Below are 20,202 nucleotides of genomic sequence, written 5' to 3'. Positions count from 1 at the left end.
TTACACAGATGGAATATCTAAACTTCACTGGATGCTGACTCATTCCTCTGTAAAATTTTGAGTCATATTGTTGGTCTTTAAGCTTGAAAAATGAATAAATTCACTACGCATTTCCTGCAGAGTAGCTATTAAGTTTCTGATAGAAAAAGATTTTTCATACTGTGTATAACTAGGTGGTTCTAACGTTCTAAGGTGCCTAATGATCACCCGTTGAAAAATGTTAAATATAACAAACACTTTAATTTACATTTACATGAAATTTTCATTAAAAATTCAAAATTTAGTTTCTTTTAATATTGTGCAAATGAAAATTATTTAAATGTTTATTTATTATAGTAATATAAAATTATAATGCACACATTTAACTTTGATACAAACGATAGGAATATACGTACCAGACTTGAGTGATGAAACTTGCATCTTTTGTGATGAAAAGTTCTCTGAAGACAATCGTGGAGAAGTATGGGTTAAATGTGTTATGTGCCAGATGTGCCATTTATGTTTGCTATTTCTGTAAATAATGTTTTATTTATTTTATTTATTTATTTATTTATTTGATTTGTTACATGCCACACCAACAGCACAAGGCTCCAACGGTGGGCACAACATGTAAGAAATGTAAAAAAAAAAAACAAATATAGTAACAGAACAAAAATAAGAACAAAACAATAAATTATAAGAGCAACAAATAGTAGGACAAAAACAAAGACAAGACAACATAACATACAAATATCCATATGAGTGCTTAACTTCTGAAAAGTACTTAAAATAACAAAATGTTTCATGAGAGTAATAAATGTATAAGTACAGAACATATAATATTATGTGGATAAATACAGTTGGTATCCTTAGATTAATACATCTGGTATTAAATAATTTAGGTAATAACATTAGAGCATAAAGATAATTAATCTTTGGATGCCGAAAGAATAATTTTTTTAACAAGTTTTTTCTCTCTGGTAGGTTGTAAGTGATTAACATACATATTAAAATTGTTAACAAGTCTATATATAATATCATTTGTATTTAAAAGTGTGCACAAAAAAGGTGGGTTACGGCTATTAAAAGAAGGAATTTTAATGCCAGTAACATCAAATATATGAGGACATATAAGATTACCATAATAACAATGGAAGACAAAAATGGCATCTAAGATCTTTCTTCTAGTTTATAATGAACCAAGGAGGGAATTTAAATCAATGTTATTGATGGTATTTAATTTTTTGTTAATATAGTCAGATACTTTAGATTGAATCCTGTCAAGCTTTTCAATATCAGTGTTATTGATGCTATTCCATACAATAGAACCATATTCAAGTTTTGATCTTATTAGAGCTGTATAGAGGGAGAGAATAGAGTCAATATTGGAGGTGTTAAAGGTGATAAATTTAATTAGACCAAGTATTTTGTTAGATACCGAGATAATGTTTTCAATGTGAAGATGAAAAAATAGTTTTTGATCCAGTAAAATTCCTAGTTCTTTGACATGTTGAGATTTTTTAATAGGTGAGTTATCAAGTTTGTATTCATATTGCAATGGGTAGGTTTTTCTAGAGAAGGTAATGATAGCAGTTTTTTCCATGTTTAGATTGACCAAATTATTTGTGCACCAATTTGCAATTTCTGTAATATCACATTGTAGTAGATAGCTGTCATGATATGAAGAGATTTTTCTATATATCTTTAAGTCATTGGCAAAAAGAGTGCCAACTGAGTTCTGTAATCCAGATGTTATATCATCAATGTAGATATTGAAAAGTAAAGGAGATAGTGTGCCACCTTGCGGGACGCCAGAAGGAGTTGGGTGGAGATCTGAACTTATATTCTGTACTGAAACATAAAAGTTTCTGTTATTTAAATAGCTTGTTAACCATGATAAATATTTATCACTTAGCCCAATTTTGGAACATTTGCTTAGTAGTATTTGATGATTAACAGTGTCGAAAGCTTTAGCTAAATCAAAGTAACAAACATCTACTTGACCACGTGTGATGACTTCTGAATAAATAGGATTAAGAAAGGAGACTAAGTTTGTCATGGTTGTTTTACCTGTTCTGAACCCATGCTGTGAATCAGACAATCTATTATTTACGTTAAACGCTAAGTGTTTAAATATTATTTTGTCAAAAATTTTGGCAAATCCATTTAAGAGGGATATAGGCGTATAATTTGAAACAATTGAAGTTTTGCCCTTTTTGTGTACAGGAATAACCTTGGCAATTTTCCATTTATCAGGGTAGATGCTATATTTAGAATACTGAAATTATATATATGCTGTAAGAGAGGAGCAAGGATTAAGGAGCAACCTTTGATGATAAAATTTGGTATGTTATCAGGTCCCGTGGACAATGTAGATTTTAAGGTTTTTATACTCCATAGGACTAAACTAATCGAGATATTAGACATTGGAATATTGTATGAACAACAAGGAGATATGTTTTGGTTATTTGTGTTATTTGTAGTAACATAGACACTTGAAAAATATTCAGCAAAGGAATTTGCAATTAAATAATTATTATCCGTAATTGAGTTATTAATTTTAATTGAGGGATGCTGACTATAACCCTTTCTCATTATTTTAACATAATTCCAAAATTTTTTAGGGTTTTGCTTAATTTTATTGTTAATATTACAAAGCCAGTTTGTTTTATCCCTACACATAAGTGATTTAGTTTCCTTACGGTCATCTGAGAATAATAAATAGTAAAAAGGATTCAGATTTCGTTTATATAATTTATGATAGTGCGATTTCTTCTTAAGAGATTTTATTAGTTGGTTGGAATACCATAGGGGATATTTTTTAGCCTTTTTAATAGTAGTAGGTACAAATAAATCTATAAGATCATTCATTGTACACGTTAAGTAGTCAACCATGGTATTTATATTTTTAGAATTGTATAAAATTGACCAGTCATGGTCCCTAAGAGCAATAAAAAGGCTGAGATAGTCACCAATCTTATAGTTTTTATATGAAGACGATGTATTATCGTTTATTGACATATCAAATTGGAAGTTTATCTCTAATGCAGGATGAAAGCTATCTTCTTTAACTAGTGGTTCCAGAGCTTTGCTAACCAGACATGATTCAATATTAGTGAGACATAGGTCCAAGAGTTGGGCCGAAGGTTGAGTTTGATTAAGCTGAATTAAACCTCTTGCTGATACAAAGTTGATTAATGATCTGGCTTTCGACTTAATATTTGAATGAACTATATTTTGGGTATGTAATTGAGGCCAGTCAATGAGTGATGTTCATTTAAAGTTCTTAATTACACAGGTTTCTCTTCGTACCTGTCTGAATTTTTTTATCCAATTTAAAACCATTTAAAATGATTTTTTGTGACTTCTTTTTGGAGAGGGCCCATATTTACCCCCCAATTTCGAATTGAAATAATTGCTATTAATCATTGTTTTGCCTCCTATCATTTAGTAAACTTGTTATAGTTGTTAATGAAAGTGAAAAATCTAGAATATTTCCAAAATAAAGTATTTTTAGGACAATAATAAAAGAGGGTGCCCATATTTATACTTTTTCCTCTATTATTAGATTTGTACGATTTTAAAAAATATGAATGGGGTTTTGAGACTTTATTTTATGAGACTAAGAGAAATTATTTTAAACTTTTTAGTTCGTTCTAAGAATATGATATAAAAAGACATTTTCTAATGACTGTGATTGTTTTTACAACAGTTTCTAATTTATATTTTCAACAATACAAAGATGGCGAGGTAAAAATGTGACTTCAATTACGTCACAGCACGCCGTCTCCTTCATGCTACCACCGTATGTTTTCGTTGAAAATATCTATGTACTCATTTGAATTAGCGGGCAGCTGTTGCCAAGGGCTGTCAAGTTTATTAATTATTTACTTCATGTTTTCATTAATGATTTAGGTTATGTTTTTCGTTTTGATTTGTATTCTGAGTTTTAACGTTTTCTTTCTCTTTCTCTAAATTTTCTTGCATTGTCATCCAATCCTGAGTTACCTATGTTCAAAATTTTATGTCTATAACTCATAAGGAAGTTATGTTAAAAATTAATTACAAAATTCCACCCGAACACACATTTCCCATAGCGAGCTGATAAAAACGTGGTAAAATGGGAATTTTCAGGTACGTCGTAATGAGATATCACTGTGCATTTATTGTTGTGTTATTTTTGAGTAAATAGTACATTAACTAGAGAATGGACAATAGTGAAGGCTTGTTCTATGTTGCACAGTTTTTGCACAGAGGCTTAATTAAGGTTAAGGACACCCACCATTTAAGTGTGCTCAATCCACCGAGCACCGACTCAGTGCTCATAAATTTGAGTTGTGTCGGGATGTTGGGACTGTAAGCATTTAGAACAACGCGTGCCCCATCACCATCGCACCGTCCTTTTTACCAATGGTCAAATGTGGTCCTTTACCAATGGATTCTGTTACATTTAATTTAGTATGTGACAGCCAGTTAGTATTTAAACAATAAGTAGCATGTATGCAAGTTTCAACGAATAAATGTTTCTGGGTGTATTTCAGTACAAATGAATTTCTACTAGCCACATATCTTTCATTCAGTGCAGTGATGGCAGGTTTTCTTGTATTATATTAACTTTTAACATAGTACCTACTTCTGCCATTACAGTTCCATAAATTTCAATTATGTACACGGGATGTCATTTAAAAAATAAAATAAAGGAATATTAAATATTAGACTGATAATAAACTGTATTCAAGGTAAATTACGTTAGCCAATTTTGATTTTAATTCAAGTTCCATAAAAACAGGTTATCATAATTCTAAACACAATTTTCATAGATCCAAAGAATATTTGTTTTTGTTTCATTTTTACAAAAGTTTCAAACTGTTGTTTAATTTCCTTACCACTAAAGAATAGTAGTAAGTACTTTCAGAATACTAACAATACATTTACTGCTTTTCACAACCAACCTCACAATTTATAGTTTCAACATCTTGAAAATAACATATTTATCTTAAAGATAAATGTAAATGACTTCCATTCCTGATTTCAATGACTGTCCATCTTATGTTGATGTCTCGGTTAACTGACTGTAGTATTGGTATCTGTAACATAATGTGCATGGTGTATAAATCATCCAAATTTACAATACATTGTGTTCAAATGTTTTAACACTATCACTCTTGAATCACAAAATAAACCTTTCAAAACATTTTTCATTAAATGCTCTAATGGTAAGTAGAAGAGGGTAATTTTGTGCTCAGTTATCTCAATGATGTATTAAAGTAGTCATGGATACAGGACAGTCACAAAAATAAACACTGTTTAGTGCTGTATGGGGACGTATACCAAGTGTTTTTGTTCACGAGTACTAACATTAGGACCCTTTCAAGCCAGATATTCCACAAGCTGAAGTAACTACACTTATATGGCTATAGCACAATCTTTGAATAACTTTTGTTTCCATCAAATATCAAAACACTTTGCCCTGACTTATTAACTTTTATGGCAATAGTTACCAGTAAGTATTTTGTGCATAACAAGATGATAAGTAATTTTTATATTGGAATTATCACATTTTAAAGAAAACACAACACACACGCATGCAAATGATTGTATAAATATGTAATACAATATTACAGCTAATTTCTGCCTGATGCAAAATTGCACTGCAAGAAGTTTTAAGTAGGTGTTGTACATCTGCCTTGCTCGTGATGGTTGGCATCACTGATAACAGGTGAATGTCAGTTCCGGTTATGGCGCCTGTATATGTACCACGGTAAACGGACAATAAAGAATATTAAGTGCTAACTACATGCACTTGCTTATCTACAACTTAAAACCTATGATCTCAAGTAAAACATGGCGCAGTCGTGTGGAATTGTGTTCATATTTCAGTTCGTCCATGTTCGTTGGATTTGTGTGCTATAGGTGATATAACCTGTAGGTGTGCGTTTGTTTGTCGACACGTGTTTGTCGGACGTCGGTGGTTAATAGTGAATATCGAACAATGTTGTTGACAGACTGAATCGTATAGTTTTTTTCTGTTTGTGCCATGGCAGGCCTCAATCTTGTAAAGCTCCCTGACTCTGTCGACTTGGAGAGTCCCACGGCCCGAAAAGACTGGGAAGTGTTTGAAGGAGATTTTGAAAATTATTTAATCGCAACGGGCCAGGATGAGGGCCCAGATAAGGTTAAGATCGCCCTACTCAAAAACATGTTAGGCTCCCAAGGACGAGCCCTTTTCGAAACTTTCGACATCCCACCGGAGGACAAGCTTGTGTATTCTAAAGTAAAGGAAGCGTATCGCGTGTTCGTGGCACCAAAAACAAATCCTTTGTATGAACGGTTTGTTTTTAACCAGCGTGTGCAACTTGAGGGTGAGACTTTTGATCATTTCTTGACTGATTGCCGCCGCCTGATTAAAACATGTGGCTATGAGCGCCCAGTTTCGCAGGAAGAGAATATGCTGGTTGACCGCATCGTACAGGGCATCAGAGATTCGTCCGTTCGGGAGTCTCTGCTGAGGTTAGACAATGCTACTCTTACTAAAGTTGCTGCACACTGCCGTCTGATGGAACAAAGTCAACAACAAGCAAAGGAGATTCAAGCTCGGAGTTCTACTCACGATAGTGTAAGTTGTGACTTTGTGTCCACTAAGGATAGGAAGTCGTCACGCCCAAGACAAAACAGCAAGTTTGGTGATAACGGTGAGTACAACTGCTCAAGGTGCCAGACACAGCACAAGGCCAGACAATGCCCAGCATATGGAAAAAAATGTGCCAAATGTGGCATTATGAATCACTTTGCTGCCTCGTGCAGAGTTCGGAAAGTTCGGGAGGTAAAAGCAAAGCATTCTTCTAGTGAGAGTCTATACTGTGATGCGGTGACAGTCAATTCTGTGTATCCTAGAGGGACTAGAACAACCCACATCAATGAGTGGAGGGAGCGTATACTGATTGAGGACAAAGCAGTGAACATAAAATTGGATCCCGGTTCTGAAATAAATATTTTGCCACTCAGTTTTTTCAGGATGGTTGACAAACAGTTCAAGGTCAGGCCAACATCCCTAAAAATTGAGGTTTGGGGTGGGACCATTCTTGCAGCAAAAGGAGTAGTTAATTTGTGTTGTTCTGTCAAAGGCCAAGAGTCTTATGTTGAATTTGTTATAGTTGACTCTGACAGCACTCCTTTGTTAGGGCTACAGTCTTGTGTTGACTTCAATCTTGTGAAAAGGGTTCACTCAGCTTGCCACGAGGCAAAGGACAGATTCATTAAAGAACACAATGAAGTATTCACTGGTTTTGGCTGTTTCCCCCAAGTATGTAGAATTAACATTCGCGACCATAGCAACCCTGTTTGTAAGCCTCCAAGAAGGGTCCCTAGAGCAATCAGACCTGCGTTAAAACAAGAACTGGACAGACTCGAACAGAAAGGCATTATATGTAAAGTTGACAAGCTCAGTGCTAGCGCTTGGGTGAGCAACCTAGTTGTTGTGGAAAAGTCAAGTGGGAAGTTGAGGTTATGTCTTGATCCGACTGACCTCAATAAGGTGGTGATTCGAGACTACCATGAAATACCGACATTGGAAGAAATGTCCGAGAAGCTCACAGGGAAAAAATTTTATTCAGTGTTTGATCTTAAGGAAGGGTTCCACCAAGTGCAACTAGATGAAGACTCGTCTCACAAGTGCTGCTTCTCGACACCATTTGGGTGCTATCGCTATCTACGCATGCCATACGGCATTGCCAATGCCCCAGAAAATTTCCAGAAGTTTATCGAAGAGAACTTTGCCTCTATTCCTGGAGTGGTGACATTCTTCGATGACATCCTCTGCACAGGCGAAACAGAAGGTGACCATGATACGTGTGCTCAGCAAGTGGTGGAGCGTGCAGCCAGCCTTGGCATCAAGTTCAACCCAGATAAGCTTCAATATAAGGTTTCCGAAGTAAGGTATGTGGGCCAGATCTTCTCCGTCGCAGGCATGTCACCTGATCCTGAGCGAATCCGAGCTCTAACTAGTCTACAGGCTCCCAGCAATCGCAAAGAACTTCAACGTACTTTGGGGATGTTCAATTTTGTTCGCTGTTATATTCCAGGTATGTCTAGTGTGTGTTCCCCATTGTATGAACTTCTTAAAGCAGATGTAGACTGGTTGTGGCTCCCGTGTCATGAAGAGGCTTTTTGTAAACTCAAGTCGCTCATCACTAGTGCCCCTGTTCTGGCAACTTTTGATCCCACAAACCAACTTGTTATACAGTGTGATGCATCACAGAGTGGGCTTGGTGCTACTTTGTTTCAGGAGGGCCCAAAGGGTCTCCACCCTGTGCACATTGCCTCCAGGTCCCTTACAGCAGCAGAAAAGAGCTACTCCCAGATTGAGAAGGAGCTCTTAGCAGTTTCTTTTGCCTCAGCTAAATTTCACTACTATATTTATGGTAAGCAGGTCCTAGTGCAATCTGATCATAAGCCACTTGTGAATGTTATGGTCAAACCAGTTCATCATATAGGCTCAGCACGCCTTCAGAGGTTACGTCTTAAACTGTTGAAGTATGACCTAAACGTTACTTACCTACCTGGTAAACTCATGTATTTCGCAGACCACCTGTCGCGGTCATATCTTGCAGACAAGGTATTCGACGATCCTGCAATGGTTGAGGTAGTACATTCCGTCAGTAAGCACTTGCCTATGTCAAACAAACGCTTGCTTCAGTTCCAGTTGGAAACAACTAAGGACGCGGCTCTCTGTCAAGTGTCCCAATTTTGTCAGTCAGATTGGCCCCCCTACAGTAGAGTTCCTCAAGTATGCAAACCTTATTACAAAATTCGGGATGACTTGTGTGCTGAAAGTGGTTTAGTCTTCCTCGGCGATAAGGTTGTTGTTCCTGAGGCTCTAAGACCATATGTTCTACAGCTGCTTCATGAAGGCCACTGTGGAGAATCGAAGACCAAGTCCAAGGGCCGTCAGTTGTTTTACTGGCCATCTATGTCAGTTGATATTGTGCAGTTCATTCAAAAATGCTCTGTGTGTGAGAAGTTTCGCCCAGCCAACTACAGACAGCCCCTCTGCCCACATCCCATTCCAAAGCTGCCATATGACACAGTAGGTGCAGACATTTTTGACTTCGCTGGGAAAGATTATTTGGTTCTTGTGGACAAATATTCCAAATGGATAGATGTGTGTGAACTTCCCAAAAAGACTTCCTCTGCCATCATCAGTGCCATGCAACAAGTATTCAGCACTCATGGCCTCCCACGAGTGCTGATGGCTGATAACATGCCATTCAATTCTCATGAATGCCGTCAGTATTATGCCCTGAGTGAAATTGAGCTACGAACTAGTAGTCCTCATTATCCACGCAGTAATGGGTTGGCAGAAATGGCAGTAAAGATTAGCAAAATGCTGCTACGCAAAAGTCAGGGCACTGATTTCAGAAACTTACTTCGTGAATATAGAAACACCCCTCTTCCTGGCTTAGACTGGTCCCCCTCTCAGTTACTATTTAATAGGAGACTTCGGAGTAAACTGCCTGTCTCATATAACACCCTCAGACCTAGAGTCATCTCCCCAGAACACGTGGTGAGAGCATTAATGTCAAAGGAGAAGCAGATGAGAGACGTATACAACAAAACGGCCAGGCGACAGGAGATAACATTCGTTAAGGGGGAAACTGTGGTTGTCAAAACCCACAAACATGACAAGTGGGAGCCGGGAGTCATTGTGGGCAAACACTCATCACCTCGCTCCTATTGGGTGCGAGGATCAGGTGATAGGATAGTGCGTCGCAATGTGATCCATCTGAGAAAAACCACTACCTCGCAGAAGCCCCACCAGTCAGCTCCACGCCTGCTCGAGGTTCCCAACACCAAGACTGATGGCGAGGAGAGTAACCGCCTGAAGCAGACTCCACGCACCTCATCATTGGAGCCTGACTTCCGGGGGTTTGAGCCTCAAACTTCGACGAATGCAGTGACTGATGTGTCTACTGTGCAGGGTGATAAATCTCAAGAAGCAACAGACAGCAGTGGCCATACCTTGGCTACCAAAAGTGGAAGGGAGGTGAAGCCTGTGAAGCGCTTAAATTTGTAATGTTGTCTGCTTGTCAATTAGTGTGTTGTAAGTGAGTTGTGAATTGCACATGTGTGTTTCATGCAGTATACTTGTTTTCTGAATTATAGTGTGTACTGTTAATAAGCAATTGCACAACTTTGTATGTAAGTTTGGTCTCAACAAGTAAACCTTAGAACCCTAGCAAGTGGTCACATGTCTCGCAGTATAAAGGGGAAGGTGTTGTACATCTGCCTTGCTCGTGATGGTTGGCATCACTGATAACAGGTGAATGTCAGTTCCGGTTATGGCGCCTGTATATGTACCACGGTAAACGGACAATAAAGAATATTAAGTGCAAACTACATGCACTTGCTTATCTACAACTTAAAACCTATGATCTCAAGTAAAACAGTAGGTACTTTTTTTTTTCAGGAAACTTCTAAATGTGTTCCCTATTTATTTTTGTACAAAATTAACAAATCTTTAGACACTATGGTGTGCCTAAATTTAAAATATTTAGTATTTGTTAAATATTTATTTTAAGCCCATTAATTTGGACAAAATTAGCATTTTTCCAATTGTACCATGAAACATTGTAATTTAATATTTATGAAACCATTCTAAATGTGTACACTAGACTATGTGCACGGTTACACAGAACACCAAACTACTTCAGGTGAAAAGGTTTAAAAATCCTGTTTACAAACACAAAAGTTTACGGGCACACGACATTTGATATAAAATGTGTAAAACTCCAAAACCGACTGTCTACAGTCAACAAATCAATAAAGCCCTTTTCACAATACCGCGATGCGACGCGACGCGGCGCGATGTGACGTGACGTCATACCAAACCAGCCAATCACAACTACATTGCCCGCGATGCGCGACAGCTCACTTGGCGACGAGGCTGTTTCGTCGCTTCGGCGATGTCGCTGATGACGTCAGAAATAACAGCCAATCAGAAACAAGATTGTGGTAAAGAAGAAGAAGAACTGAAAACAAGAGTTAAGAAACGATGTATTAATGCATCTAAGTAATGTTAGTAAACAACACGTGGATTTTGTTCAATTGAAATGAGTTTTGAAGAGCGTCTGATTGATGAAGTTCAGAAAAAGCCGTGTTTGTACGAAGTTTCTAGTACCTAACAAATATTGTAATTAGACTGAGAAAAATAATGCTTGGTTAGAAATATATTATGGGCTTCGCGATTCATATCCATAATTAAATGCTTCTACCAGTCAGTCAGTGTACAAATATAATAACAATCTGAATATTACCGCCAAAAACTTTTGTTTACAACCATGTTGTAAAATATCCCCAGCAGAGTGCAGGCTGGTTCGGTTTTTTTCGCCAGCTGCATGGCGATCGCGTCGCGCTATTATGAAGTGCACTAGCTGGCGACATATATTTACGTCGCTGCCTTCGCTACATCGCGTCGCCAGATCGCGTCGCATCGCGGTATTGTGAAAAGGCCTTTAGTTGTGGATCCTATTTATCTGAGAAAAAGTACATCTGTTGGAGAATTACAGTAAGCATCAATTTTAAATAAACGAAATATTTACTTGCACATGTGCTCAGCCGGGTAAGCTGCATCTGTACTGTCATCATTTGAATGCCAGATTTGATAATCTAACCACGGGCCCATCTAAGCACCGTTTCACACTTGTCGTCAACGACCGAAAAAGAACCTCAAACGAACAGAACCGAGTGGAACCGCATAGGTGTGAAACAGGCCTGACGAGCTAATAGACGTTTTCATGTCAAAAATGAAGATGCAGTGTGAGTTAGAGCTGTGACCAGAGATTAGGTGAAATATACAGATGGAGCATAAGGTTATATTACCGTCCCGGGTGGGGGGGGGGGGGGCGGTTAAGCCAAAAGGGGAGAATGATTTGGTTTACTACACTTACCAATATGGCGGCGTTTGTTTACACCTGTAATAGAGCTTAAATTGAAGTGAAGTGTCAACTGATATCTTTAAATTTGTAGTATTATGAAAATCGTTTTGGGTTTTTAATAGGTACTTATATATAAATATATTCTCCAGTAATATTTTGATTTAATCTTACGAACAACTTAACTACAATCGTTAGTAAAAGCAGGTTTGAACAGCTGATAAAATATAAACAAACGTCCGCCATGTTGGTATGTGAAATTCAGAGGTGGGAGGATGGTCATATGTAGCCTTTCCTAATCTCTGGCTGGGACTGACCGCAGCAGCCTGGACAGCGAGTAGAGGCCGCACAGCGACACGAACACGTTCACGCTGACCAGCCCCCAGTTCTTGGGCACGATGACGACGCTGTAGCGCGCCCAGATGGCGCCCGTCACCGCCAGCGCGCCCGACTGCGCGCCGCTGATGCGCTCTGGCGGCCGCTGCAGGTCTCCCAGCCCCGCCAGCACCAGCCCCTGCGACAAGCCCCGGGCTCGCAGCCTGCTCCCCTCTCCCCTCCCCGGGGGGGGGGGGATGCAACACCACCGACCCACAGCCACTCCACTCGGCGCCCTGCGGGAAGCCTACAACTCACGTAGTTTCGGTTCCCTACAAGAATTTCCGAAGATTTCCGAAGTTTTGCGTTTTGGTACTAACGCCACTTCAGCCGCTAAATCAGAAGTTTCCAATGAAAACAAGCATGTTGTGACTGACCTAACCTAACCTAACCTAACCCTTCGATTTTTTTTCATTTCAATTTTTGAAAGAAATCCGAAGTTGCACGAACGTGGTAGGGAACCGAAACTACGTGAGTTGTACCTAGGCTTCCCGCGCCCTGCCTGTGGGTCTCCGCGCTGCGGCCACAGGAGGTCGACAAAGGCGCCTCCAAATTTGGAATCCTTAAAATTGCAGTGTGCATTTGAATGGGCATTTACTTTCTCTTTTCCGATGCACGGTTTTTACCATTAGCGCTGTCCTTGTTTATGTGTGCTCTGTCAACGGATATGCATCAAATAGCCAATAGCCTGCACGCGCCCGCAGTGCGACAGCCGCGAGTTCTCTCCGGGGCTCAAGGCGAGACAGGAACGGCTGGGGTCACCGGTGCGCGAACCCACGACCCTGGAATTGACCGCAACGAGTGCAGGGGCAGGTGGGACAGTGGTGCCGGCTCTCTCTCGTAGCGGGAAACCCGACCGCGTGACTGTGCGCGAAAGCAGCGAGCCAGAGCACTGGCTGTGCTGACACATGGCTAGCAGTCTCCTGGAGCGAGCGGAGGGCTCGAGTGACGGCCCCTTGCGAGGGGAGCTCCCAGGGCAGTGCTCGGGGTAGTTAACGTACGTCCACGATGTGATCCAAGCGTGAGACGGACTATAACGTTATCACACACCTTTTCACCTCTGTGCGTTTTGTTTTTATTTCCCCCCCCCCCCCCACCAAATTCGTTCCGTCGTCGCTTCAACTCTCTGTGGTGCCTTTCAACAGTCTGTGAAGGTGACGATGCATGATGAGCTAGCGCTCGACATCTCTTCGACATCGAGGACACCGGAGACTGATGAAAAGGCGAAGCGCCGGCGGCAAAAGGGGCGTGTTTGACCTCACCAGGGATTAAACCCAGATCGATGCGGTGGGAGGCAAGTGATCTGCTACTTAGAAAAATAAATGACCGGCCTGTTGTTGGTAATCTTTCATTACCAACGATAGTCAACCATCCCCGCTTAATTGACCAGTTTTTTTTATTAGGTGAATTTTCATTTTGATTATATTTTTTGGCTGTGACGAGAGTTATGCCTTATGCGTTCATTAAAAAGCACTACATCTGCTTTACTCACGGCTCGAACCCAGAGCACCTTGCACGGATAACCAGCGTGTCTCAGCGCCATGGAGTTCCGTACCAAACCCCTCCCCCCTCACCCACTGGGTTTCATCGTCATAAACTATCGTAGCCCTGGCACAGAGACATCTTATCGAAAGAATAATTTCTTCACTGCCATTAAGTAAACAGTCAGATGAACATAAGCTTAAAAAAGGAGAATCTAAACATACATAGTGACAATTTTACTAATATTCAAAGTTTTAAAATGTTGAGGTAGTCTTCAGCGGAAATAAATAGCCGCTGAAAAAAAATTCTTGTTACATTATGGTGTCACTAGCTACACACAAATTTAAAAATAAATGTTCCAGTGCGTAACATTCTTCTCATTTGATAAACTAAGAATATTTCAAATTGCTTTTACTAAATGAGGACATGGAGACAGACTACTTGATACGAGTACGATTCCCGTCAGGATCAAATCTGTTTTCTTTGTAAGAGGGATGCGTATAAGAGTTTGCTGAGGGTTGATGGGGTTTAATCACAGTACTTTCCCTACCCCCTCCCTCTACCCTCATCCGTACCCCGTCTTGACCGTTTCACCTTGATCTCCAAAAAATCGCAAAAGAAAAATAAATCACCGATTAGTCTTCATAAAAGAAAAGATTTACTTACCCATTTAACCAAAGGACACCAGAAGAAAACTGTCTTCGGTCCTGAAAATATAAACAAAAAATTGTAATAAAAAATTTCTCGTTATGATTTCAATACAAATTAATTACTATAGAAAACTTTTAAAATGCGTTTATAGGCACAGGTACGTGATATCCTGGGTCACCATTTCATTGTCGGACACGCTGTAGCTGTATGTTGGTGGTCAACTTTAATGCAATTGATTTTCGTACCATGCCGCATCTCATAGGCTTCGGCCACTGTAGCGTCTTTTTTTTTTTTTTTTTTAATTACTGTTCGGGGCGTCCCACAAGGCGCGACCAAATGGTAGAAGTCAACTGGCATAATTTAAACGATTGCACGAATGCTACCATGTTATACACATATCGCAGGGCTTTGGTGACACCATGCTTTGTGGCGGGTGAACAGCATGTCTAGACTTTTACTATTTTTTATTTACGTTTTTGTATAAAAAAATGTTTCAGACGTGATGACTTCAGAATGTTCTAAGGCCTAAATTGATTACCTGTTACGTGCTCTTTCAAAGGTTATTGAAGTAAAAAAATTGTAAAGAATAAAAAGAAAAGAAAAAATACCGTTTTCCCCTTCCTTTTAGCTTACTATGACGAAGGCTTAGTGATGAGAGTGTGTGATGAACCACTAGGTAGTCAGATCAGAAACTAAAGGCTCTGTCACACTTTCAAATATTTGTCTCTAACTTTATTTGACAGTAGAGTTGGAAGGGTAAACTTGTATGGAAAATCATTCCCGATTTTCTCCATCAAATAAATTTGGAATAAACTTCAAATATGTTTTTAATCATGCCACACTATCAATTTTTTTTTACTTAACCATTTCAAATTTTAAATTTTTATCTAATTTTAAAATTAAATAATGTCTGATATTATTGGATGATTTTTCGAAAAAGTTAAGTTCTAAAACTTTAAATTTTAAAAAATTTCAAAACTTCCACTACGTTCACAATAATACTCGTTACATAATAAAATTAACATTAAGGGATTAATTTCTTTTAAGTTAAAGACACATCCCGACCTTTTTTACATAAAATTATTTCGCATGGGCATCCCATTAACTTTACTTTATTTGTTTCATCTTTATAACATCTTCACCAATGAAAAGGTTCGTCATTTTCGTTTTTTGCTGAGCACGAGTTTGATTGGCTGATTGCAGCCAGCATCCAAAATATTTATAACCCGTGATACATGCAAAATATTTGATGGAAACTCAAATTATCCCACTTGTTAAACTAACATGGCATCGCTGTTGAAATTTTTGGTGACATCATAACCCTCCAAGTTTGACACAATACAGAAAGAATGTTCATTAAATAATGTCCCAGTTTCAATGGTATATTATAACAGTTAACATTACGACCAATCCAACGGCCAGGAACTTTGACGTTCAATTACTCACATACAATGAGATTCCAACACACTACAAAGCTTACAGTTGATACCATTAAAATTTATAACCAGGACATTCTTTTATGGACATACTGGAAGGTGTTTGACAGTGTGGCAGGGCCTTGATACAGAATGGGGCAAAATGTGTATATCAGTTTTGAAGGGCTCTATTTAAAAAAGCTGAGCAACTTACAGGAATGAGGTTTATTTTATTTGAATCAGTATACATCCCCTATTTTTATATAATTTTCTGAAGATCATACCAGGAAGATGGTGGCCATCAGCAGCGATGCATTGATGAAGGCTATTGCGAAACTCCTCGACCACTTTTTCGGCACACTTCGAGGGGTGAAGCGATGTTTTCCATGCTTATTCGCTTCTCCAGTTCTTCCAAGGTGCAAGGACAATGTTTGAAAACCTTTTTCCTTGCGGTAACCCCGCAGGAAGAGGTCACGAACGCTCCAATCCGGTGAGCGCGGGCCATCTCACGTCATCTCGGAGAGACGATGCGCGCAGGGCACATCTGTCAAGAGTGTAGCCATTGAAACTCGAGCCGTGTGGGCTGAAGTGCCGTCAAAAAGGGTGAAAGTCGTGTAAAATATACCTAGAAGCGGTCTTCAGAGTTCCGAAATCGCCTTCATGAAAACATCGCTGCTGATGGCCACCATCTTCCTGATGGGATCTTCAGGACTTGATAAAAAAAATGGGGATGTATAACCGTCATTCCTGTAAGTCGCTCAGCTCTTTTGACGTGAATAAATCTTTAAAATTGCTTCCATGGTGGCAGGCAATTCAAAAAAATGAATGATAACAAAATCGGGAGATAAAGTTTGGTGTTGCAGCTACATATCTATCATCTCTATATAATATTTAATTACACCACTGGATAACTAAAGGATCAAAGAATTCGTTACGCCAAGCGAGGACTGTGACGTATCGCGCGCGGTGGAGGGGGGAAGCCACGCCATTTTGAGGTCATTTTGCTGAGTTTCGAGATTTCCATTTAATATATCCAACTTTTGACTCTGAGAAGCTACAACGTTCGTTTGAGTTTCAATCGTCAGCTCTCGTCAAAATCTATCGATTGCACGTATAAAACATTAGTGTACAGTAGTAACAGTGATAAAATAAAAAAAAAAATAGTGCATAGAAAATATTACCTGTTACGTACACGTAATCACGTACAACACACGGCCGTGTCCATGACACATTCACACCCCATTTTTTTGTGACGTGATAACGTCTTATAAATCGATGAACGCCGGCTGCACGCACGAAAAAGCATGACTCATTGTCACGTTCCGCCTGAGACGAGCGTGCAAGAACCGTCCAACCACCGTGCGAGAAAATCTTATATTATATCAAACAGGTTAAGGCGGGCTTTTAAACAAATTTTTCATGATTATATTAAAAAAAAAATTATTTAAATTAAATTTACAGAAACTGTAAATAATATTTGAAAATTAAAAAGTATGCAATTTTTCATCAATGTTTTCTTATGACGTTTTCACGTATAATTATCGTCCGTAAACCGACTTTACAGACAACCACCCTTTTTTTAATAAACAAATTTGTGATACAATTTCGAAAAATAGTGAAACACTTTACATAACTTAAAATGTAAATTATTTACGCTTAGTTTCTTACCTTCCACTTGATTTGCTTGGAAAATAAGTTTTATCACTGTAAAAACTAAATTAGATTTTTTTTTCAATAGCCCTCCAAAACTGATACAGACGTTCTGCCCCACTGTGCAGTGGCGTTGGCACGAGGGGGGGGGGGGAGGGGGGGACACGGGTGACATATCCACCATACAGGTTCAACTACAGCAGACAAACGCACCCAACACGTGCGTGTGATTCCCATTTCCCATACAATGTAGTTTAGTAAGACTGTAAGATATATGGATTTAGGTTCAAATTATAATAATATATAAGTGACAAAATCATGTAGATTCTTTAATGTCGATATTATTTTGCTTATAAAATAACATTTTCAATACCTCTGCAAAACTACCGAAAATGGCCTTAAACAGCACCATCTAGCACCTTAACATCAACATTTTTCCGGGCGAGAACCCCCGGACCCCCCGTTCTAAAAGTGGGGATGGATGAATTTTGGGGGTGAGTAAATGCTGACCCCCTCCCCGCAAATTGAAATCCTGGCTACGCCACTGCCGCTGTGTGTCAGGCTGGACACACGTGGACCGCGGGAGAAGAGAAGAGAAGAGAAGAGAAGAGAAGAGGAGTGCAGCAGGAGCACGGCTCACCCGCGGGGTGGTTCCAGGCCGGCTGCAGCCTGGCGGGCACCTTCTTGTCCAGCCGCGCCGTCGTCCTCGCGAACCAGCCCGCCATCGGTCCCGCCGCCCCTCCGACCCGCCCGCTGCGACACTGGTCCCGCCAGGGCAGCCTGGCGCTCACTGTCCGCGCCCGCGCCCGAGCAGTCCCGAAGCCCGCCGCAGCTCGCCGCTCGCCCTCGGCCAACTCCGGGAAACAAGAACTTGCCTGCGACTGGTACGCGGACAGTCCCTCGATGCTCGATTACTACTATCAATTCAGGGGCGCAACAACAGGGGGGGGGGGGCAAGGATATTTTGCCCTCCCCCCCTGAAACCTTGAAGTGGGGGCAAACGGGGGCAACGAAAGTGCTGTGTAATCAATTTTTAGGTAATAAAACTGCTGAAATAGCACCATTTTCCACCTTGAAATACAAATTTTCCCGGGGGAGGACCCCCGGATACCCCGCTTCAATAGGGGGATCGATGATTCTTTATAAATAGGTACATTGCCCCCCCCCCCTTTCCTTTGGAAATTTAGTTGTTGCGCCCCTGACTATCATTATATCATTATAGTAGCAATTTGAGAAGTTGTTATTAGTATCCAAGGCCTAAATACTAAGTTGTACTCTAAAGGGGGAAAATATAAAAAAAATTATACAAATCAAACAAAAAACACAAAAATAATACATTTAGTTTTAGTATTTAATATTATGTATAATTTTAAGAAATGTAAACCCACACCTCGGCTGAGAACAAGTTTGTCTGCTTTTCTTTCTTTTCTAGTTGTAGGTGCTAACTGGCGGTGGAGTGAGCGGCCAGTGTAGCCACTCACCCCCAAGGCTGCGAGCGCCTCTGGTTTTAAATCCCAAAATGGATAAAAATTATGAAAGCTGACTACGCGTACAAGTTTCCATACCCCCTCATGGTAGATTCTTTTCTACTCTGTCCAAACCTTCATCCATACAATCCTCTGTATCATACTCTTACGCAATTAATGGATGCACTTGCGTCCCGCATGTCTGTGCCGAAGGTTTTTCCCGGTGTCTGTGTAAGTTTTTTACCTGGGCCCAAATTAGCATAGTTTTAAGCTAGTTCTAAGATAGGGGAGTTAGTCATGGTGCCAATCGCTGCCATTGTTGACCAATCCCCGCACAAAGCACAAGGTGCATGCGACCCCCTCCCCGAATGGCTGATCCCAGCATGACTAGGCGTATAGGCTTCGGCCTGAGACGCACCAAGGTCCCTCCCTGACCCGGACCCCTCCTACAAATACAACTAATTTTTAGTTAGGTTAATAAGAAATCGATGTATTTCATAGACATAAATGACGAATAAATTATACAATTGGTAAGCTAGATTAAAAATACTTTCAAATAGTGTGGGCGATTGATCAGGGTAGGTTAGCTACAGTAAAAAAATATATATATGTATATATTTTTTCAATTATGTGAACGCTTGGTTACAATACCAATTCTATAAATTAAAAAGAGTATTTGGTTACGTTTAGTTAGCTACATCTTAAATTGGTAATAAATACCAAACAAACCACTAAAATTATTTTACATTATTTTTAATGTTGCTAATATAATCAAAATTTAACTATTTTAAATGTAGCTAACCTAACCTAACCAACCGCCCACATTATTAAAAGTATTTACAGCTAACATAACATAACCGACCATTCTCACCATTCTCAAATTTAGATTATTTACACCAAACATTAAAATGTTAGACTAACAATTTGGATTTTTTTTTCCAGGTGTATGGCTTTCCTTAAGAATTACCAAGGTTTTAAACAATAAGTTTAAAACTTCTAACCAAATACCCTGTAGATGTATGGAATTTAAAATTCAAATCCTCGACGTGTTGATATTAGGTATACAGAGAGAGAACAAGCCGAAGGAAAAAGAAAAAAAACAACCGAACTTGCTTCGGAATGGACTTGTGTGAATCATAAATTTCCCTCGCAGAAAGGTCACCCGGTTTATCCGACGGTCGACCTCTTCTGACCTTCATTCCGCGGTAAACAGTAAACATCGGACAGCAACTCATCGCCGACTGGAGTATTCTT

The 20,202-nt window shown here is 39.5% G+C and overlaps 1 protein-coding gene across 1 annotated transcript; it reads right to left on the bottom strand.

The window, feature by feature from the left end:
• Positions 1-3,900: 3,900 nt before the first annotated feature.
• LOC134542382 (uncharacterized) lies at positions 3,901-18,313 on the bottom strand. Its single transcript, XM_063386571.1, has 4 exons — positions 18,123-18,313; positions 14,433-14,473; positions 12,227-12,423; positions 3,901-5,066 (listed from the first exon to the last, which is right to left on the bottom strand). Exons 1-4 carry the CDS (start codon positions 18,205-18,207, stop codon positions 5,027-5,029), a joined length of 363 nt encoding a protein of 120 aa, XP_063242641.1. The 5' UTR covers positions 18,208-18,313; the 3' UTR covers positions 3,901-5,026.
• Positions 18,314-20,202: the final 1,889 nt, after the last annotated feature.

This window comes from Bacillus rossius (assembly GCF_032445375.1).
Source record: "Bacillus rossius redtenbacheri isolate Brsri chromosome 4 unlocalized genomic scaffold, Brsri_v3 Brsri_v3_scf4_2, whole genome shotgun sequence".
In the NCBI taxonomy this organism is placed as follows: domain Eukaryota; kingdom Metazoa; phylum Arthropoda; class Insecta; order Phasmatodea; family Bacillidae; genus Bacillus; species Bacillus rossius.
The sequence above is the reverse complement of the archived record's forward strand: the minus strand, read 5'-3'. Positions and strand labels throughout refer to the sequence as shown.